At 36.5% G+C, this 18484-nt stretch overlaps 1 protein-coding gene across 1 annotated transcript in view; it reads right to left on the bottom strand.

Annotated features, from left to right (window-relative positions):
• The window catches only part of CACNA1I (calcium voltage-gated channel subunit alpha1 I), a 3136920-nt gene that overhangs the window by 608735 nt on the left and 2509701 nt on the right, over positions 1–18484 (bottom strand). Inside the window, exon 24 of the mRNA XM_044073362.1 lies at positions 16128–16279. Within this exon, the coding sequence (XP_043929297.1) occupies positions 16128–16279 (152 nt within the window). The remainder of the gene's footprint in view (positions 1–16127; positions 16280–18484) is intronic.

The following is an 18484-nucleotide window of genomic DNA, read 5'->3' as shown; positions in this document are numbered from 1 at the left end:
CCTTGTGGATAAGGTCCATAATGATTCTTTCTATGGTCTTGCAGATAAGGTGGGTTAGACTTATGGGTCGATAGTCGCCAGGGTCAGTTGATGGACCCCCTTTGTGGAAGGGGATTATTGTTGCTGTTCTCCCTCAGAAGAAAAGAACTATGTACATGCTCATACATAACTATACCTGCTTTAACTAGGAAGATCACACTAAAACAACAAAATACAATTTAAATTTAAAACCTTTTAAAGAATCAACTTTTATATACTATATTTAGAATGACTATTATTAGGAAGAAATACTTTTTTTTAAGTTTTTGCTGAGCAACAATAAAATATTTCCTCTCTGGGAAGAAAGCATCTCCTGTGAGGCCTAATTGTTCTGTCATTCCTTGATCTCTGGACAGAAGCCGAGTGTAATTGCGTTGCTGGCTTAGAAGATGAAGTATCAGTTTCTAATGTGTTTTATCATAGTTATTCTTTTATTTATTTATGTACGTATGTATGTATGTATGTATGTATTTTGATGAATCAGGCCTTTTTTCACTGTTACATGAGGCAGAATATCTGTTATGGATTTAACAACAATTATGATAGGGTGTCTTGATCTTAATATGTGACGCATTAAATTTCAGGTAACATTCTTGATATAGAGGAATATTCTGAACCTCTGGGATAAACTTTTTCATGACATTCTTTTCATTTTTGGTTTGTTTGTTTTCATTTACTGCTTAGAAAGCCCTCTTGGCCTGCAGATATTTCTGGCTTGTGGTAATATGACAGAACTCCCTATGCAATGCAAATTACTGGGACTTTGAATTCCTAATCTGTGGTCCATTCTTGGCAATAACATTTCTGGTATCCCATATTTAGCAAAAATCCATTTCATAATACTGATTGAAATCTTGGACATCATGTCTTTCAGCTTTGATATCTCAGGGCATTTTGAAAAGCAGTCAGTGAATAGCAGGTATTGGGTGCCTTGCTGTTGGAGCAGTCCCCTAGCATTGGTTTGTTAAATCATAGGAAATCATTTATTTCTCAAGACATAATCTTTTGTTGCATTCCCAATACAGAGCAGGACGTGGTCAACTCTTCAGTCTGAGTGGACATCCCAAGCCAATACATAAAATATTTTGCTTGCTCTTTGTACTTTGTAGTACATAAATGTGTCCTATGATCTTGGGCAGTATTTGTTTTCTTAGAAGTGAGGAAGGAACACAGTTATCCTATTATCTTTAAACACTAAGAATATCAGTATAACTTAGTTCATTATGGAAGATAAAATATGATTGATTCGCAAAGCTTTCTCTTTTTTTGTTATTTACTCTTTATTGACTGGGCTGGCCACATTACACCAGCAGACTCTTTTCAGGAGAGACCTGAGGTGGCAGTCATTATATCAGGGCAACAGTATAATGATTATTATTCAATATTTTTCAACCTTGCATTGATGTCAGAGAGTGTTGCGTGATGCGATATGTCTGCTTGATATCAATGCAGACAGAATCACAATGGAGTGGGATAGTTTTATTGTCCTTAGGACTATATTCCTGTTCTGCTATTTCTACTCTTTTCTTAGGCTCATAAGTAAGTACTAAGCTAGCTGCCCTTGTGGGTCATTTTAAGCATAGCCAATTTCAATTTTTGTGCTTGAAATAACCTATCCCATTTGATTATAGATTGAACTTTCGCATCCTATGGTTAATAATTAAATATTACCTCTAATGAGAATAACTGGGATCGTACCATAGATAATTTGAAGGCACCCAAACATGGGATAAAGCATTTAGGAGCTGCCTCTATCCATTAGTAGTACAGAAGGCAGTCCTGGGGTACATTTTCAGTTTTCCATCCATAGATCTATATTGCACTTCTATATGGATAGGAATGAACTTTGATTTATGCAGATGGGGACTCTGTTCCACAGCAACAGTATCTTCTGTGAGATATACCTATCCCTCCAAACTGTTCTTTTCATGGTACAGAAGAGGTTTAAATCTCTCTACTGAGTGTGTCTGATGCCATTTGGCTTGCTGATGTGCAGTAAATCCATTGGTAAAAGCTTGGAGGATGTCTTGTATGCTAGACACATGTCACCTTTTAGCATTCTGTGGGATACTGAGTATAGTGACAGGCTTTGAGTTGGTAATGTTGGAGATATTATTCTGGTCTTGTACCCTTTTAGTAAGGTACTTCTGTGGGCATTCTGATTGTTGCATGTGTCTGAATGTATATACACCAAAGGGGGCATTATATCCAATGACTGACCTAATGAGGGCTGAGAGATGGGGGACAATGACATCCCTAGATCTAGACAGATTCCCTTTGTTTAAAAGATGTGCAATATAGAAGGACTTTAACACAGTGGACAGGTATTGGTTAAAAGTTAAGTCACTGTCCACATTCATTCCCAAATCCTGAAAAAGTGGGTCAGTTTTTAGGGGTATGTTCCCAATGATGCAGTTCCCTGGGGTAGAAGACTTCCCAAAGGATACGGTAATGCATTTTTTAGCATTTAGTTTCAGTGTAGGATTTTGGAAAAATTATATATTTGGAGTGGGAGGTTGGCTAAAAGTTAAGGTGTCTACCTTACACTTACAAGATGCTGGGTTTGATTTTTACATGGGATAACTGGCTAGGCTTAAAATGCCCCACACGTGCAGTTAGCCTAGTACTACTCTGATCTATTTCTAACAAGCCTTCCTGGAGGACGGCTTAGTTATCTTTGGATTTATTAACTTCTCCCAGCTTGCAGTCATCTACAAACTTATTAAACCAAAGTCCTTCGGTATTGGCTTTTACTTAAGAAAAGTAGACTCCAGACAGAAGAGGTCCAAGCACAGAACCCTAGGGGAGTCCACTGGTGACTGGTCTCTTTGTGGAGGTAACTTCCCAAATTTTGATTATCTGCATCCTATCTGTGAACCAGTTGGCAAGCCAGAGGGTGACATAGGAGTTTATTCCCAGTTTATTTAGTTTTTCTACTGTACCTGAGTGGGGAATTTTGTCAAAAGCTTTGGCCAGGTAGAGGTATACAGTGTGTACCATTTTGAATTCACCCATTAATTTGATGACATTTTCCAAAAAATCCATCAGGCTGAGTAAGCATGACCTGCCTTTGACAAATCCAAACTGAGACAGGTCCAGTGTTTGGAGGTTCCCTCTGTCGTGACTGATTAGCTCCCTGATACGTCTTTTCATGATTTTGCATATGAGGCTGGTTAGACTTATGGGTCTGAAATTACCTTATGCAGAAATTTATTATTTCAAATCAAACAAGAGTCCCTTGTATGATATTTAGAAAGACGTTCTGGGCCAATTACAGATGTGTAATTATGTCACTAAAGGGAACAGTTTATAACTTGCAGTTATATTTGCAAGTGCAAATATAAAGAAATAAAAGGATATGTTTGTTCAGCTAAATAATTATTTATATACCGTATTGCTGATTATAATGATAGGAGATTTTAACTGTGATCTTAGATATTATAAGAAGAGAAGTAAGTTTGAAGTAGATGTTAAAGTAATGGGTAAATTATTGTATAGCATATGTATCTTAACTGGGACACAGAGTGACACACAGAGAGACAGAGAGAGAGATCAGAATATATGTATTGGAAGAGATGATTATTGACAGAAATCAATAGTAGCTATGTAAAACAGCAGTGGGATGGGGTAGTAGGTCAATCATGTTTTGGTGATAATAATTTATTTTTGAGGTAGAAGACTATACTTTAGGCTAGCTTAATGTCATGTAAGTGTTCCCATGTGTGATGACATTGACCTAGTTTTAACTAGCAATTTGGATCGAGGGGGAATGGCCATGCCTACTTTGCTTTCTCGAGAGGGTTGGTATGGTGGAGGCTCAAGAGGGTTGACATGGTGGAGGCTTACTTTGCTGCACTAATGTAGACTGGTGAGCTTGTGGGTTAATATGTCATTTCCAAGGGGTAGGTTAAGGGCTTCTTTGGCTGGTGTTGCAACCTTGCCATTCTTGAATGTCTTTTGTGGAAAAGACATGACATCATATTTCCTCTTCCTTGGCTTATGATATGAAGGAACAGGTGCCTGCTTCCAAGCTTTTGCCACTTTTGAGTGCAAATGTGTAAATGATATATCCCCTACTAGATGTTGTGAGGGGCAATCAGTTATAATGTTGCTCAGTGCACCGACACATACCAGATTGTTAAAAATGGAGAGAAGAACTTATAATAATTTGGCTGTATTTGTTTCACTGTGCTGTAGTGTCATCAGATTCAGTTCATTAGGAGAAGTTTCAGCAAGTTAGCACAGCTTCTTATGTTCTGCATTACTGTGCAGTTAATGGTTTTTTTTGCCTGAAAATGTACATTGTTTGACCGACTGGGTATTTGGATTACTTTGTAAAACTTGTGCTTTTTCCAATGTGTGTAAAGACATTAGCACCTGTCATCCTGCGTGCAGGATGGTAATCTTTTGAATTAAGTGTGATGTGTTTTATATTACCAGCCAATAACAGTTGGCCTCTTTTATTTGAGAAAAATTGGTGGTAAAAATGTAATATCTGTTTAATAGTTTGATTATCAAGTTGATATTACATATTAGAGCAGGTAATTTTATGTTATGTCACACAATGTATTAGAATATTTAATATATGTTTGAATCATTATAAGTTAAATTTTAGTTATAATTTTATTTTATTTTAGTTTACAACATTAGTTTAAGTTGTGTGTACTAACTGTTTCTTAAGGGTCTTAGCATAGAGTTAGCTTAGGGTAGTGTTTTTAGACACACATTTAAAACGTTAGTTCCTATAGCTTAGCAGCAAACCTAAACGTTTTGTGCATTTAGCATTCAAACAAATATGAAACATGCAATATTAGGGCTGTAAACAACAAAAGTAGAGGGAGTGAAGAGTATGTGATATGCTAATGATGTGGTAAGACATTGTGTTTTAAAGACTTATTGGAAGACATTCTGCTTGTAAGAGATTTGGATTTCAAATCTTAAGGGTATCGGTTTGAGAAGTGAGAAAGGCAGAGAAAATAGAGAAGAGAGAAAGAATGAAACAAAGATAGATTAGTTGTAACTGTAGAGGAAAATGCAGTGATCATCGAAAGCATGTAGAGAAATACAAGTAAATGTGCAAATCGTAGGATATAAAAGAAAGCTAAACTTAGAAAAATAATATTTTTAAACTGAACACAGAAAAGAAGAGAAAAAACAATGCGAAAAATGTTGCAATGAGAACATGGAAAGAACAATCATAGGCATGATAAACGACCCCACAGAAAACCTTCAGAAACTGGATACAGACCATTTTGGTTTTGTCTAGGGCAGGTCATGCCTACTCACCTTTGTGGATTACTTCAAAAAGGTCAACAAAGCAATAGATGAAGGCAAAACAGTGCATACTACCTACCTCAACTTGGCCAAAGCATTCAACACAGTATCTCACCTTGTACTTTGGCATTGCAGGTGAGCTCTTAATACTAGTAAAATAGATACAAACAAGTTATGCTCACGCTCACTCTGTTCTGTGTCCTTAAATAGTAAGATATAAGTAAAAAAGCAAAATTAGGACACGTAACGGCAGAGACGTTATCAGAAATGTCGACGACCATTCGGTCACACACGTAGGTATGAATATTCCACAGTCTCAAGTTACAGTTCATGTAAATGAAATAGTTCACTACGAACTATTAAATGAAGATCATTCACTGGAGGTTTCTGCCACCAAATCCTCTCCACGGAACAATAGCTTGCTAACAAAATCCACAACTGGAATCAAGCGTTCAGCAGAGTAACATAATTTATTGTGCAAACACGGCAAGCGCTTTCAACTTTTGGTCTTCATCAGGCCGTTAAATACAAAACTAAATAATGGCATTTATATAGGACAAATTCATTTCAATCAATGATGTCACATCCTGTGGATCATAATATTTGACAATATGAAAGATTATACCACATGTAAGTAAATTATCGATATTGTGTTTCATCAAAAACACTTTTAAAGCAGATGTCTTGAGTCTGTGCAAACACAAATACTACATATTAAATTAAAACTTCAAACCTACATGTCGTATTAACTTCTAAACATTATAAGGCTGTATATACATATGTATATATAAATATGAAAAATACAAAAAATACATTTTAATATGCTAATATAATAAAAAATATATATAAAAAGAACAAGTATAAAAACATGAAGTACTCACAACATGAAATCATTGCACAACCATGCCACTATGCCCTACCATATTCCTAATCTATGCGAACCTTATAGATTACTTGCATAAAAATCACATACGACACAATCAAACCCCACGAACACGAAAATGTAAAAACAAATTCCAGGTGGTTATAAAGCATAAAAGAAGCAATAAGAACTTTATAGTCTAACAATCCACCAAGAAACCTGCCTAAGGCATCAAAAAAATTATTAAAATATATTGGTATATGCATATCCAAATGAATAATAAATTTTATAAGATAAAATGTATATTTATTTAAAATACGGATCCTATGCAATATGAATAAAATGTAGATGTCAATTTTATTTTATTTCCATAACCGAAAATTTATATTATGATTACATTCAATGTTGCAGCTTTCTAGCCTTTAATGAAGGCTTAATGGAAACTCTATCACTGAGCCCTGGGTGGCGATCAGCTCTAAGCCTAATTATCCATTTCGCCTCCTTTTCAATTCAACTGAATTTGTGTTCCCTTTTAATAGCCTTATTCAAGTCCTGGAGGTTAATTCATGCAAAGATTTTGTTGATCTTTGTTTTTTTCTACTTAGCAGTTAGTGGAGAGAATTGTCTGCTCACTGTTAATGAGCTACTTCCTGTAACCAAGGTTCCTGCTCACTGTTAATGAGCTACTTCCTGTAACCAAGGTTCCTGCTCACTGTTAATGAGCTACTTCCTGTAACCAAGGTTCCTGCTCACTGTTAATGAGCTACTTCCTGTGACCAAGGTTCCTGCTCACTGTTAATGAGCTACTTCCTGTAACCAAGGTTCCTGCTCACTGTTAATGAGCTACTTTCGGTAACCAAGGTTCCTGCTCACTGTTAACGAGCTACTTCCTGTAACCAAGGTTCCTGCTCACTGTTAATGAGCTACTTCCTGCAACCAAGGTTCCTGCTCACTGTTAATGAGCTACTTCCTGTAATCAAGGTTGCATGTTTGATTTTTCCACCTCCATTGGCCTACTGTATGAATCTGAGAAAGTCTCATAAACAGACACTGTGCATTTGTGGTTGCAAGTGAAAATGAATACTTCCACCCGTTGGGCTTACTTAACAAATGTATAAAATAAAAATAAATAAAAATGAATAAAATACATGTCTAGCAACATCGCTATGTCTATATACTTTACACATTCTAAGCTTCTGCATATCACTTGTCTTGATATCTTTCAACTACTTCACTTGTATCATTCCATGCACTTCAGTCTAGATACTGAGAGTTTTTCTGACCACCCACAACTCTCTTTTGACTGTTCTGTTCAAGAAACTGATCTGCTATAATGCTACTGTTTGAAATAATGCTTTGTCTTGCTTGTTTTTGTACACATATCAATTTCCTTTTGTCACTTATGGAAGAATCTTTGATCTGATTACATTAACTATGTAAATGTGAAAGCACACAACATGTCCTTCATTCCCAGAGCCTTAAAAGAGCTTACATTCAAAATATATTCAAATCAACAGTCCAAATTAAGCTCACTACTCGCCATAAATCAATAACTTTTCTAACCAGCTGATTCTTTTGTTGCAGCATAAGTGTATTCATTCTGCATTTGATGAAACATATTTTTATTGTACATGCATTAGCTTTGTCTGGATACAATTCCTTTTCAGATCCTAAACTTGTATTGTTTTCAGAAGTCACCTTAAGTTTCATCAGCTACTTTCAACATTTTGTGTGTAGAAAACACTTTTCCATGTAAAATCCACACATTTTAGCAAAATGACCACTATTTCGATAGTTTCTGCAAGATCTACATGAACTGAAAAAACGTTATCTTCATGATTCTATCCAATCTTCACACACAAAAAGTAATCATTTATCACTTTTAGTTTTTCTGGACTAACAACATACTCATTTGCTACAAGTTATCATTTCATTGTTTTGTTAAATTTATGTGCAGGTGTTGACAATAGATTCTGTCTGTGTCGAGTGTTCAAAATCACAAAACTCTAAGGAACAGAATGGCAATAACTTTTTTTCTATAAGAAATCACAGCAGGTGTGGCTTCTAAGTCTGCACCGACAGTGTGTGATTCCTTTGTTTTGGGAGATTTCACACCATGTTTTTGCAGTTGTGGAACCGGTTGATAGAAGTATATCAGAACTTCAGACCTGAATGTAATGTCCCTTTGAATATGTTTAACTGCAATGCTACATAAAAGTGACTCTAATTACTATGTAACTAATTTTACCTATATATTTTTTCCTAAAGACTTCCTCCCAAACTTCACAGTTACATGAAGCAGGCACAGCATACATCTAAAAGACACGTCCCATTTGTTGCTCTCCTTACTAGCAACCTTTTGTGCTCAGCTGAATACCACTTCAGCTTTGATGAAACCTGTCTGTGGATCCCATTCATTTTGCATTGCTACAGTTAAACTTTTATTATTTTCACATGAGCTAAACAGCCTCCTACCCATCGGGTTCCTCTAACACACTCTTGAGTGCACCCGTCTCTTCATGATATTAGGGGCATGGGACGGGCCTCTAATATTCCCTGCTGTAACTCCATGACCTGAAATTATGAGGCCCATCAATATGAAAACAAAAGAAGTAAAACTCCAGGAAATGCTGACAATTTATTTTCTCAACTGCAGCTGTTTTCTGCAGGGATGCAAGTCCCTGCGACCCCATGCTTCTTCTTCTTGTATAGACATTAAGTCTGAGACCACCATAGCTCAAAAAACAGAATATTTTGACGTACAGTAATCTCTGACTTAGTCTACATGGTCCTATTTCCACACAACCACTCTGCCTATTCTAGGACTCGTGACTTCCGTAATTTAAGACTGTTATTGATTTGGGAATATTTGAATGGGTGCAGCACAGTCTCTGCAACTTAAAATGCAGGGTACCCTCATTTTTCAGATCCTTTATGTTGCTTCAGCTGTAAATTTGTGAAATTCTCTGCTGAATCTACAGTTTTTATTCTTTTGCACTGTATGTCACTGTAACCCTCTCCTGTGTGATGTTGTTGTCTTAGCTGGTCAGGTCTGTCCCCCTTTCCTTCATTAATAATACTTGTTTCCTTATTCCAATTAAGCTGCTTATTACAGTACATAACACTAGTATCCAGGTGCATCAATTCTTTTTAACTTTAGGGACAAACATATTCATAAATATCTAAATAAGATCACCCGAATGATTAACTCCTGGAAAATTTAGTTTTCAAACCGCATTCTTAATAGCACTCTTCCTTATCTTAATCCACTACATTAGCAGATTTGTAGCTTTCCTATTGCCAACAGGTCGACGAGCACTTTACCCTATTGGTTGTCCCATTTCTACAATTCTGCAGTTCTTTAACTGTGAATCATCATGTAAGTCCTCATTACATATCAGAAGTACCTGTAGGCACTTCTATGGTGTCAGTCCAGTGACATTTCCAGGTATGAAATTTTACATGTTCGCATTTTCATTAATTATTACAGAACCATGCTATGTACAGAAACATATCAGCTTAAAGCTTAACATTATGACTAGCACACTGACAGTGATCTTCAACTGTATAATAGAAGTGTTTAGAAGATGTATTACGTAATGTCAGCATGCATAATCATGCCAATGTCAGAAATGTCATATTCTGTAAGAATCAAACAACACTGACATGATTTTCTGCCCTTGTATGAAAGCTCACTACCTGATGCACTAATCTCCTACCGAGAGTTTGTGTATGCCTAGAATGTTTACTAGTATATTTTTAGTTGTTTATAAAACATTACAAAAATCAACACTTATCTTTTTACTGAAGCTTATTAAATTCACTTTACAACTTCGAACCTAATGAATGACACCACTGTGACGAGTTTGTGCAGAACAATTTTGCTATTTCTGCTTCTATACTAACAATTATATTTATAAAAATGTGAGCACTTGTTTGAAGTATGACTTTATAACTTGAGTTTATCAAATAGGTCAGGATTCATGGAGTGGAAATAAGAATGTAAATTTCCAGAGAGATAATATGTTGTTTATCTCTCTTGCTTCACCTGTCCAGGTTCCCTGAAACTCATCACTAACAAAAGAAGAAATATCCTTCACATTTAGTTAATCTGCTTAAGTCCCTACATTTAATAAATGACAGGGTGAGATTCTGGGCTACATACAAGAAAAGCACCTGGATCTTACCAAGATGGAGGTGATGTTTTTAAGTTTTTATACTCGGTGATATGACTGGGGTTCTAGATTTCAATCTGATTTACTTATGAGGGGACTGTTGTAAGACTTTTTATCCTTTGATCATGAAAATGGGTTAGTGTTTACTGATGATGTTCAGATATCCAAGTAAAATACTCCTTCACAACTGTGTTCCGCTGTGCAGGAATGAGGATTACATTTGTGTGTCAAATACAAAAAATGCTCTCTGGACATTAACTACATATAATGTACTCCAGTATAATACACACTGCAGTAGAACATATTTAATTCTAGGAGCTTGTGTGTCTCCCCCTTTGTGACGGGATTAGAGATCACCTTGGAGGTTTTGTTTATTACAGGTATACAACTTTGCTGCAGACAGATAAGCAAATCCCTTCCTGTGATAGCAAATTTGCCAATCTCCCTTCTAGTCACTCAGCACTGGTCCATTGTAGTCTTAGTGCTCTGACTTCCACTTACATGTTTTGAGAATCAGACTACAGTGCAGCTGCAGTTCTTAGGGTGCTGTCCAAAGCTCTCTGCTTAGATTTTGGACTCATTCTTCATAAACTGCAGAGTTTACCTTTACATTAGGTCATAACTGCTAAATGGGTATATGACACATAATAAAAACAGACAACATCAATTGTTAAAAGACTATAAATAAAATGCAGAGTCTAACAATGGAAAATAGGAAACATTGAAACTGCATTTGCATCAACAAATGTACAGGAAACATTTTATCTACATTTGTTATTCAAATGTTTCTTAACTACAGAGTTGTGTCAGATCTGCGCTAAAGAAGAACAAATAAAACATAATGAACTCAGACACACATAGTAACCTTTTATGGTAATGTGTATCTTTGTTGTTTATGATTTTAAGAACTGTCATAAAACAATAGGTCAAGCATACATATTGCAACTGCAATAAAACTATTAGTCATATTATACTAGAGGAAAACGTTTTAATCATTTGCAGTAGAAAAATATCTTTAAAAGCTGCACAAAAATGGACTGATCAGCAGAATACAAATATATTTAGTGTTCTTGCATGGGCCTTGACCTTCTGCACTATGCATATCTCTACACACTAGATTTACTAGCTCTAATGCCACACTACCTCCTAGTAAAGGAATCTGTCATTACATGGCATATGACTAGACCAAGTAAACAAACTGCAGCAATCCTACAATTACCCTTCCATTCATGAGATACTTAGACATCCTCAACCATGTACTCCTAGAAATGTCTGGACATCTAGACATCATCAATACAAACTCTCTAGACAAGTTAGTCTGTACCCCAACCAGGGCCAATAAAATCCTGGACTTGGGTCCTTATCAATATGTGACAGCTTTGCTTCCCACCAATTGTCACTCTTTCATGGTCAAAGAAGAACACAAATCAGTCACATTCACCATAAGACATTGTTCACAGATTATGCTAAGGCTAATCTAGTTAAACTAAGTGATGTGCTGACTAAATTCAGAGCCCCCTTTCAACCTTATACCCCTAATGCTTATACAGAAGCCTTTACCTCCATATTCTACCCACATATAAATAGCTGCATAGATGCATCTGTCCCCATCCAAAGTAAAAACAATGCCAAATTTAAGAATAAAACTCTGTGGTGGAACTCAAATATAAACAAGCACAATAATAAATAAAAAAAAAACTCATTACATTCGAAAAATAAATCTAAGTCTCAAGATGCTTTTATTAAACTGAACAGCAGACTCCAGACTCTGATCAAATCAATCCAAATCAAATGAGGTGAAAATAACTATCCATGTGAAGGATGACCACAAAACCTTCTTTAACTGTCTTAGAAACCTTAGAAATAATGCATGGCACTGCAAACAGCTAGTAGTAAATACAGCAGAGAGTCAATTATCTGAACGTCAATTATCCAAACCTAGCCTTCCAAAGTTTTTGGGTAGGAAAAATCTGAATATGTAAACATTATACTTATTAGCTTTGTGCATGTTTTTTGAACTTGTAGCCTGCTTGTGTGTGAAAAATATTCTTTATTGTCCACTGGACTTGCTGAATGGTTGAAAAGTGTATTCCCTAAGTGCAGAAAAAACAAGATTTTTAGAAGTTTTTATTTTATCCAGTTCAATATATGTTTGATTTTCCGAACAGTTTGATTATCCGAACTACCCTAGGTCCCAATTAGCTCGGATAATAGACTCTCTACTGTAATGTCATATTCTTGGATCCAGTGGATATAGTCAATCTACTAACAGAAATTTTAGCTGAAATTTCACCTCCACCTCCCACCTGTGTTTCCAGATCGCATACTCGAATCTATATCTTCCCTTCAAATTTCAGATAAAAAGTCCTCAATTCACTGTCCAAGGCTAACAGCACAACTTCCATGAGGCTGGGTAACATACAGCAAACCTCAAACAAAACTTCCGCCAGTATGGCGAGTGCAAATGCCCTGAAAACTGCAACGCAAAAACAAACAAACAAAAAATTGGCCAGCAGTACGGTGAGAGGAAATAATCACATTTAATTAAAAAACATACAAAAAACATTTGGCTTTAAGTCTTCTTCAGTGTGCTTATATCTGTTAATGTTTCAAACAGCTTTTAAATGTCAAGTGTACCATTGATGTCAACCATTTCATTAATTATTAAATACATAAATACATAAACCAAATAAAAAGTAATGTTCCCTAGCCCATGCTGAAGACTGTCAAAGTCATTTTAACATATTGATCATAAATACTTGGACTGAAATGCTATAAATGCACATATATAAGACAAAAATGTCATCAAGCATAACTAATAACTGAACATATTTACAATACTTACTATTTACAATTAAAGGGTACTGCTATGGGTGCATCTTTTGCACCCATTTATGCTGACCTATTCATGGGCTGTTTGGAACAACAAATTATGTAGCAGGAATATGAAAGCTGGTTAGCATAACATTCTAAATAAAAAAAGAACGTACCTGGGTCATTAAATTAGGTGGCTTGTTTTCACCTGGTTTAAATGAACATCTTTAAAATATGTTCAGTTGTTAGATATGCTTGATGACATTTCTTTTTTTATATATGTGCATTTATAGCATTTCAGTCCAAGTATTTACGATCAATATGTTAAAATTACTTTGACAGTCTTTAGCATGGACTAGGGAACATTACTCTTATTTGGTTTATGCATTTATGTATTTAATAATTAATGAGATGGTTGACATGATTGGTACAGTTGACATTTAAAAGCTGTTTGAAATATCAACAGATGTAAGAACACTGAAGAAGGCTTATAGCTGAAAGCGGTATGCTTGTAATTAAATGTGATTATTTCCTGTCACCATAGTGCTGGCTGCCTTTTTTTTGTTTTTGGGTAACATACAGGTCAGAATGAAACAGGACTTGCCAGACACCTTACAAAGACTATTCAATATCAGCCTCCAAACAGGCTTCATGCCAAATGAATAGAGAACTGCAACAGTCATCCCCTTGCAGAAAAGGTGGGGCATCAATGGACCCAGGTAATTACAGGTCCATAATTCTGACTAGTCACATCTATAAGACTATGGAATGGGTCATTACTGAAGTAATAATTACGGACACAGTCAACCTACAAACTCTCAACCCAAGGCAGTTCAGATCAGTTAACCCGGTTGACTTCTTCGAGAAGACTACTGTAGCAATGAATTAGAGTTAATCAATACACACCACACAGCTAGAACTTGCAAAGGTGTTTGACACCATCTCACATTTAGATACTGTAAATAAATTCTCCCATTTAAATTTAAATTTATGTGTAACTCATTGGATAGAAAACTGGCTCACAAACAGAACCCAGGAAATTGGTCTGGGTGGTTTTACCTCCTCCAAAAGACATGCCACTAGAGTTGCATTACATGGTCTGGTCCTTGGGGCATTCTTCTTTAGCAATTATTGCTTGGAGGGCAAAGCAAATGTTAAGTGTTTATGGCTAACTAATGTTGCAAATGACTATAAACTTGGTACCATCACAAACTCCCCGGAGGACACTTAGGCCCTCCAAGAGGATCTTTCCCAAACAAACAGCTGTTGTCAAAACCATAGACTAAAACTAACTTCCAGGAAATGTAAAATTGTATCTTTCAGCAAGCATGACTTCTGTTGTAACTATTACATTGATAACACACCCCTGAATGTTGATTCTGTAGTTAGGGATTTGGGAACCTATGTCAACAACAAGCTGTTCTTTGATCACAATGTATCCATTATTACATGGAAGTGTTTTTTCATCACACAGCTTATATGTAGAAGTATGGCATCCAGATCCAGGGATTTAGTCTTTCTAAGGTACATGGCACTCACTAGGCCAAGCATTAAATCTAATGTCCCTTTTTGTAAGTACATATCCAGGCACTTGTCACAACTGGAATGACCATGACAATTTCTCAATAAACAAACCATGGGCCTGAATTATAAAAGCTATGCAGACCATCATAAAACTTTGTCCCTCATCACAGTGTCATATAGGCTACTAAGAGGTGACCTCTGCCCTGTGTATATAGCTTCAATAGGCCCTACCTCTCAGACCTATTATACATACACAAGTCCAATGTTAATGTAAACATGCAATCAAGGTATCTCAATATCTTTTGCAATATAAACAGAACATGAAGGAGTGTAGGCATGGATATCAGAAAATATTTCTAAGAAACCATCAACCAAAAAAATATGGGGTATAACCAACATGCCATATGCAGACCACTTAAAAGTCCTACCACTGTATTCAGTTTCCTACCAATTACTGAGCAGTGATCTGTGTCTGACCTACAAGGCATTCTCTGATCCAGCTCCAATGGAATTGTTGCATATTCACAAAACTAACTGCACAAGTGTTACCCACTTCAAAGATCTAAAACGATTTCGGACATGACTAGATCATGCTGGAGAGACAGATATGTGTACCAATGACTGCTCCTCCTTTGGAATAGGCTTCCTATTCATGTGAAGCAGAGCCCTTCCCTGTCCATCTTTAAGTGCAATCTGGACCAATGGATGAAAAAGCGCAAATTCACTCCCTGGGGGTCCCTTATGGACAGAGGTAGTCTGCAAAAATAGTCAAAATTCTGTTTGCTGACACTTGTTATCTTTCTCCTATGGATAGAAAATTGGTTAAAATCTAGATAAAACTGGCTAGGCTTGTATGGCCTCTTGAGCCATTAGCCCAGTAATCTCCTATGAATCTATGAAGGAATCCCCCATATCTAACTAGAAAAACAACATAAATGTTCTTTTAGAAGAAACATACAAATGAACCTCCCATTTCTTAAAACTAAAGACTAAGGAAATATTTTCTCTTAACTGAAAGCAAAAGCTTGATATGTTAGTTTTATGAAAAAAGAATAAGTCAAAACCTTTCTTGACACTCTGGATAAGCACACTAAATTGTCTCTTTTAAAAGGATAATATATTGTTCCAAAATCTATTTATTTATACAAAATAAAAATGGCATTTTTCACATCAGAAATAAGGCAAAAATAGTCTTCATGTATTCATAATGTATGGTGTATGCTACATGTAAAGCTTTAAGAAAAAAATTATAGTCAAGTATCTGAAAGCGGTAATGTGTGTTGTAAAGTGTCTAACTTATTACATATACTTAGCATTTGCTTTAGTATTTTCAGTTTGTTCTGGGCTCAAGGAAAGTTTGTTGTTTGCAGACTGCATGTTATTTAGCCTAGAATGCCTTTCTACAGTTGGGTGAAGTTGAATTTCTGAATGAGGCTTACCTGTGGTTGACTGTAGTGTTCCAGAGACATTGTAACAACATTAAGGCAGATGATAAATGTTATGAAAATATCCAGATAGTGGCTGGTACAGGCTGTGTGGATGAGCAGACGTATTGGGCTGTAACTGGCGTAGTATGGTAGCCTTTGTGCCTCTTCACATGGAGTGAAAAACAAACCAAAAGTGACAGTTAGAAGCTGTTTTCATATGTTTGTAATTAGACACATAAAGTACACCTTGAGAAATATCACAGATTTCACACTGCACATGCTTATATATCAAACACAACCAAATAATATGTCATTAACTAGATTGCATAGAGTTCCTGACTTCCTAATGTGATGCTCTACACTATCTGTGCCTTTGTTACAACACTATATTTACCTGGGGAAATACAATCTAAAACAGCATTTTATACTTATGTAGGTAGAGGACAGTTATGAACAAAGCATATGGAAGCTAATGGTTACTAAGTAACAAAGAAGTAACACACATCAGATTAATAAGAACTTTGCAAGAAGGTCAGTTTTGTGTCTTACTCTGGATGTCTTGCTATAATGCTGAGTTAAAGCAAGTTTTTTTTTCATTCTTCAACCACCTTTGTTGGCAGAGATGGATAAAGACCAGACTACAGCTGAGATATCCTAGGTTTGACTACTGGTCTGGCACTGTGGGGTGGGGTGGGGGGCTGTTATGATGAGGAACAACAGTAATGAGGCAAAGGCTACACACATTTCTTGGGGTGGAGGTGAGGTTCTCAGTTCTAGGGTACCACAATCATGTTGGTCTTCCAAGTGGAGATTTCTAACCACACAAAAGCATTCTTTCTAGTGACAAGCCTTCTAAAGGTTTATGCCACTCACAAAAGCATGTGACATGGCCTTGCTAAGGCCTACTGCATGCCAAACTCTAAACATGCTACCGGGCATTACATAGTGGGGATGGTTAGAGATTAAAAAAAAAATCCCCAATTCCACGAAGAAAGAAAGATGGCTCCACCTCTGCGTCTTACCCCATGCACCTGGAAAGAATGAATGGGTCATAAGATTGTTGCATTCTGAGCAAATTAATGACCCAAGTGAGTACGTAGAGGGAAAGCAAGTGGGAATAAAAATAGTGCCAAAAAAGAAAAGATTTTCAGTAGCGCTGCACTGCATCTTAAGACACCACACATGCATGATTTACTTTTGTATTCCAGGAAAGTCTACTAGACTCATAACTAGCTTTAGAGTACTATCACAGATTAGGTGAGTGCAGACTGAAGGAATCAAAACCAGCTCTATGGGATGAAGCTTACTGGTAGATCAAAGCCTTAAGCCTGTGTACTTGACTGCCAGACCAGATTAATAATGCTTCTGAGAGGTAGCAGGTAACCACCAAGTGTGTCCTGTTAGACAGATGGTCATAACGCTAAAAAAAGTTGTATGCTATGAGGCACTTTTGGGGAACCAGAACAGGAGAATGGTCACGCAAAAGTAGTAAGTGCTATCCGTCAGCAGCTATATGCAAATAAATCTATTTCATGTCTTTACAAAATCTGTCATGCTAAACGAAGTTACATTAGCTTGAAAATAAATGTCAAAACTCTACTTTTTATATGATTGCTCATTTATATTCCCTTGTTGTTCTTCTTCTTTCAGCTTTTAGGGGTCGCCACAGCGAAACTCCAGTCTGCTAATTATTGGCAGTAGATTTTTCGGGTGCCGAGTTGCCAGCTCGACACAAAACCTTCAACGAAGGCACGCCCATTTACGCATGTCTTTCGAATGCCACTTGACCACGGGGAGGACATGCAGACTACACACAGAAGGTATTCCAGCCGAGAACCGAATGGGAGAACCTCTTGCTGTGAGGCGACAATGCTACCACTGCACCACCACAGCTAATGCTCATTTATATTCCCTAGTTATGAAAAAGACAACTATGTCAAGTACAAAAACAATCGTACAACAGTGTTGATAAATATCATTCAGTCATGCAGTCTTAATGACCAAAAAGCTTATACTCTCATTGTAAAATGTAAATATGCTATATAAAAGAAGTATTAGATGTTTGGCCATGACTTGAAATATATGAAAATCCATGTTACTATCACAAATACTTTGAACTTACTCCAACTAGAAATTTGCAGCAAGTTCAGACGAAGAAAAAAAAAATCATAAAAAAGAAAAAAAAGTAAATAAAAACAAGCAAATGTGAACAGTTTGACTCAGAGGTGCCATTTATAGCTGTTTCCCCTCCGACCCCAACACCTCCACTTCCTCCCTTCCTCCTCCTATCACACTCTCACCATTTCCCTTTCTTTCCTCAGCCTTCAGTCCTCTCTCCCCTCCTTACACCTTAACTAGATTCTCCACTA

The sequence above is a fragment of the Protopterus annectens genome, chromosome 1.part0, assembly GCF_019279795.1.
Source record: "Protopterus annectens isolate FY-2018-M chromosome 1.part0, PAN1.0, whole genome shotgun sequence".
Lineage (NCBI taxonomy): Eukaryota > Metazoa > Chordata > Ceratodontiformes > Protopteridae > Protopterus > Protopterus annectens.
Note: the sequence above shows the minus strand (reverse complement) of the source record. Positions and strands in the feature narration are given on the sequence as shown.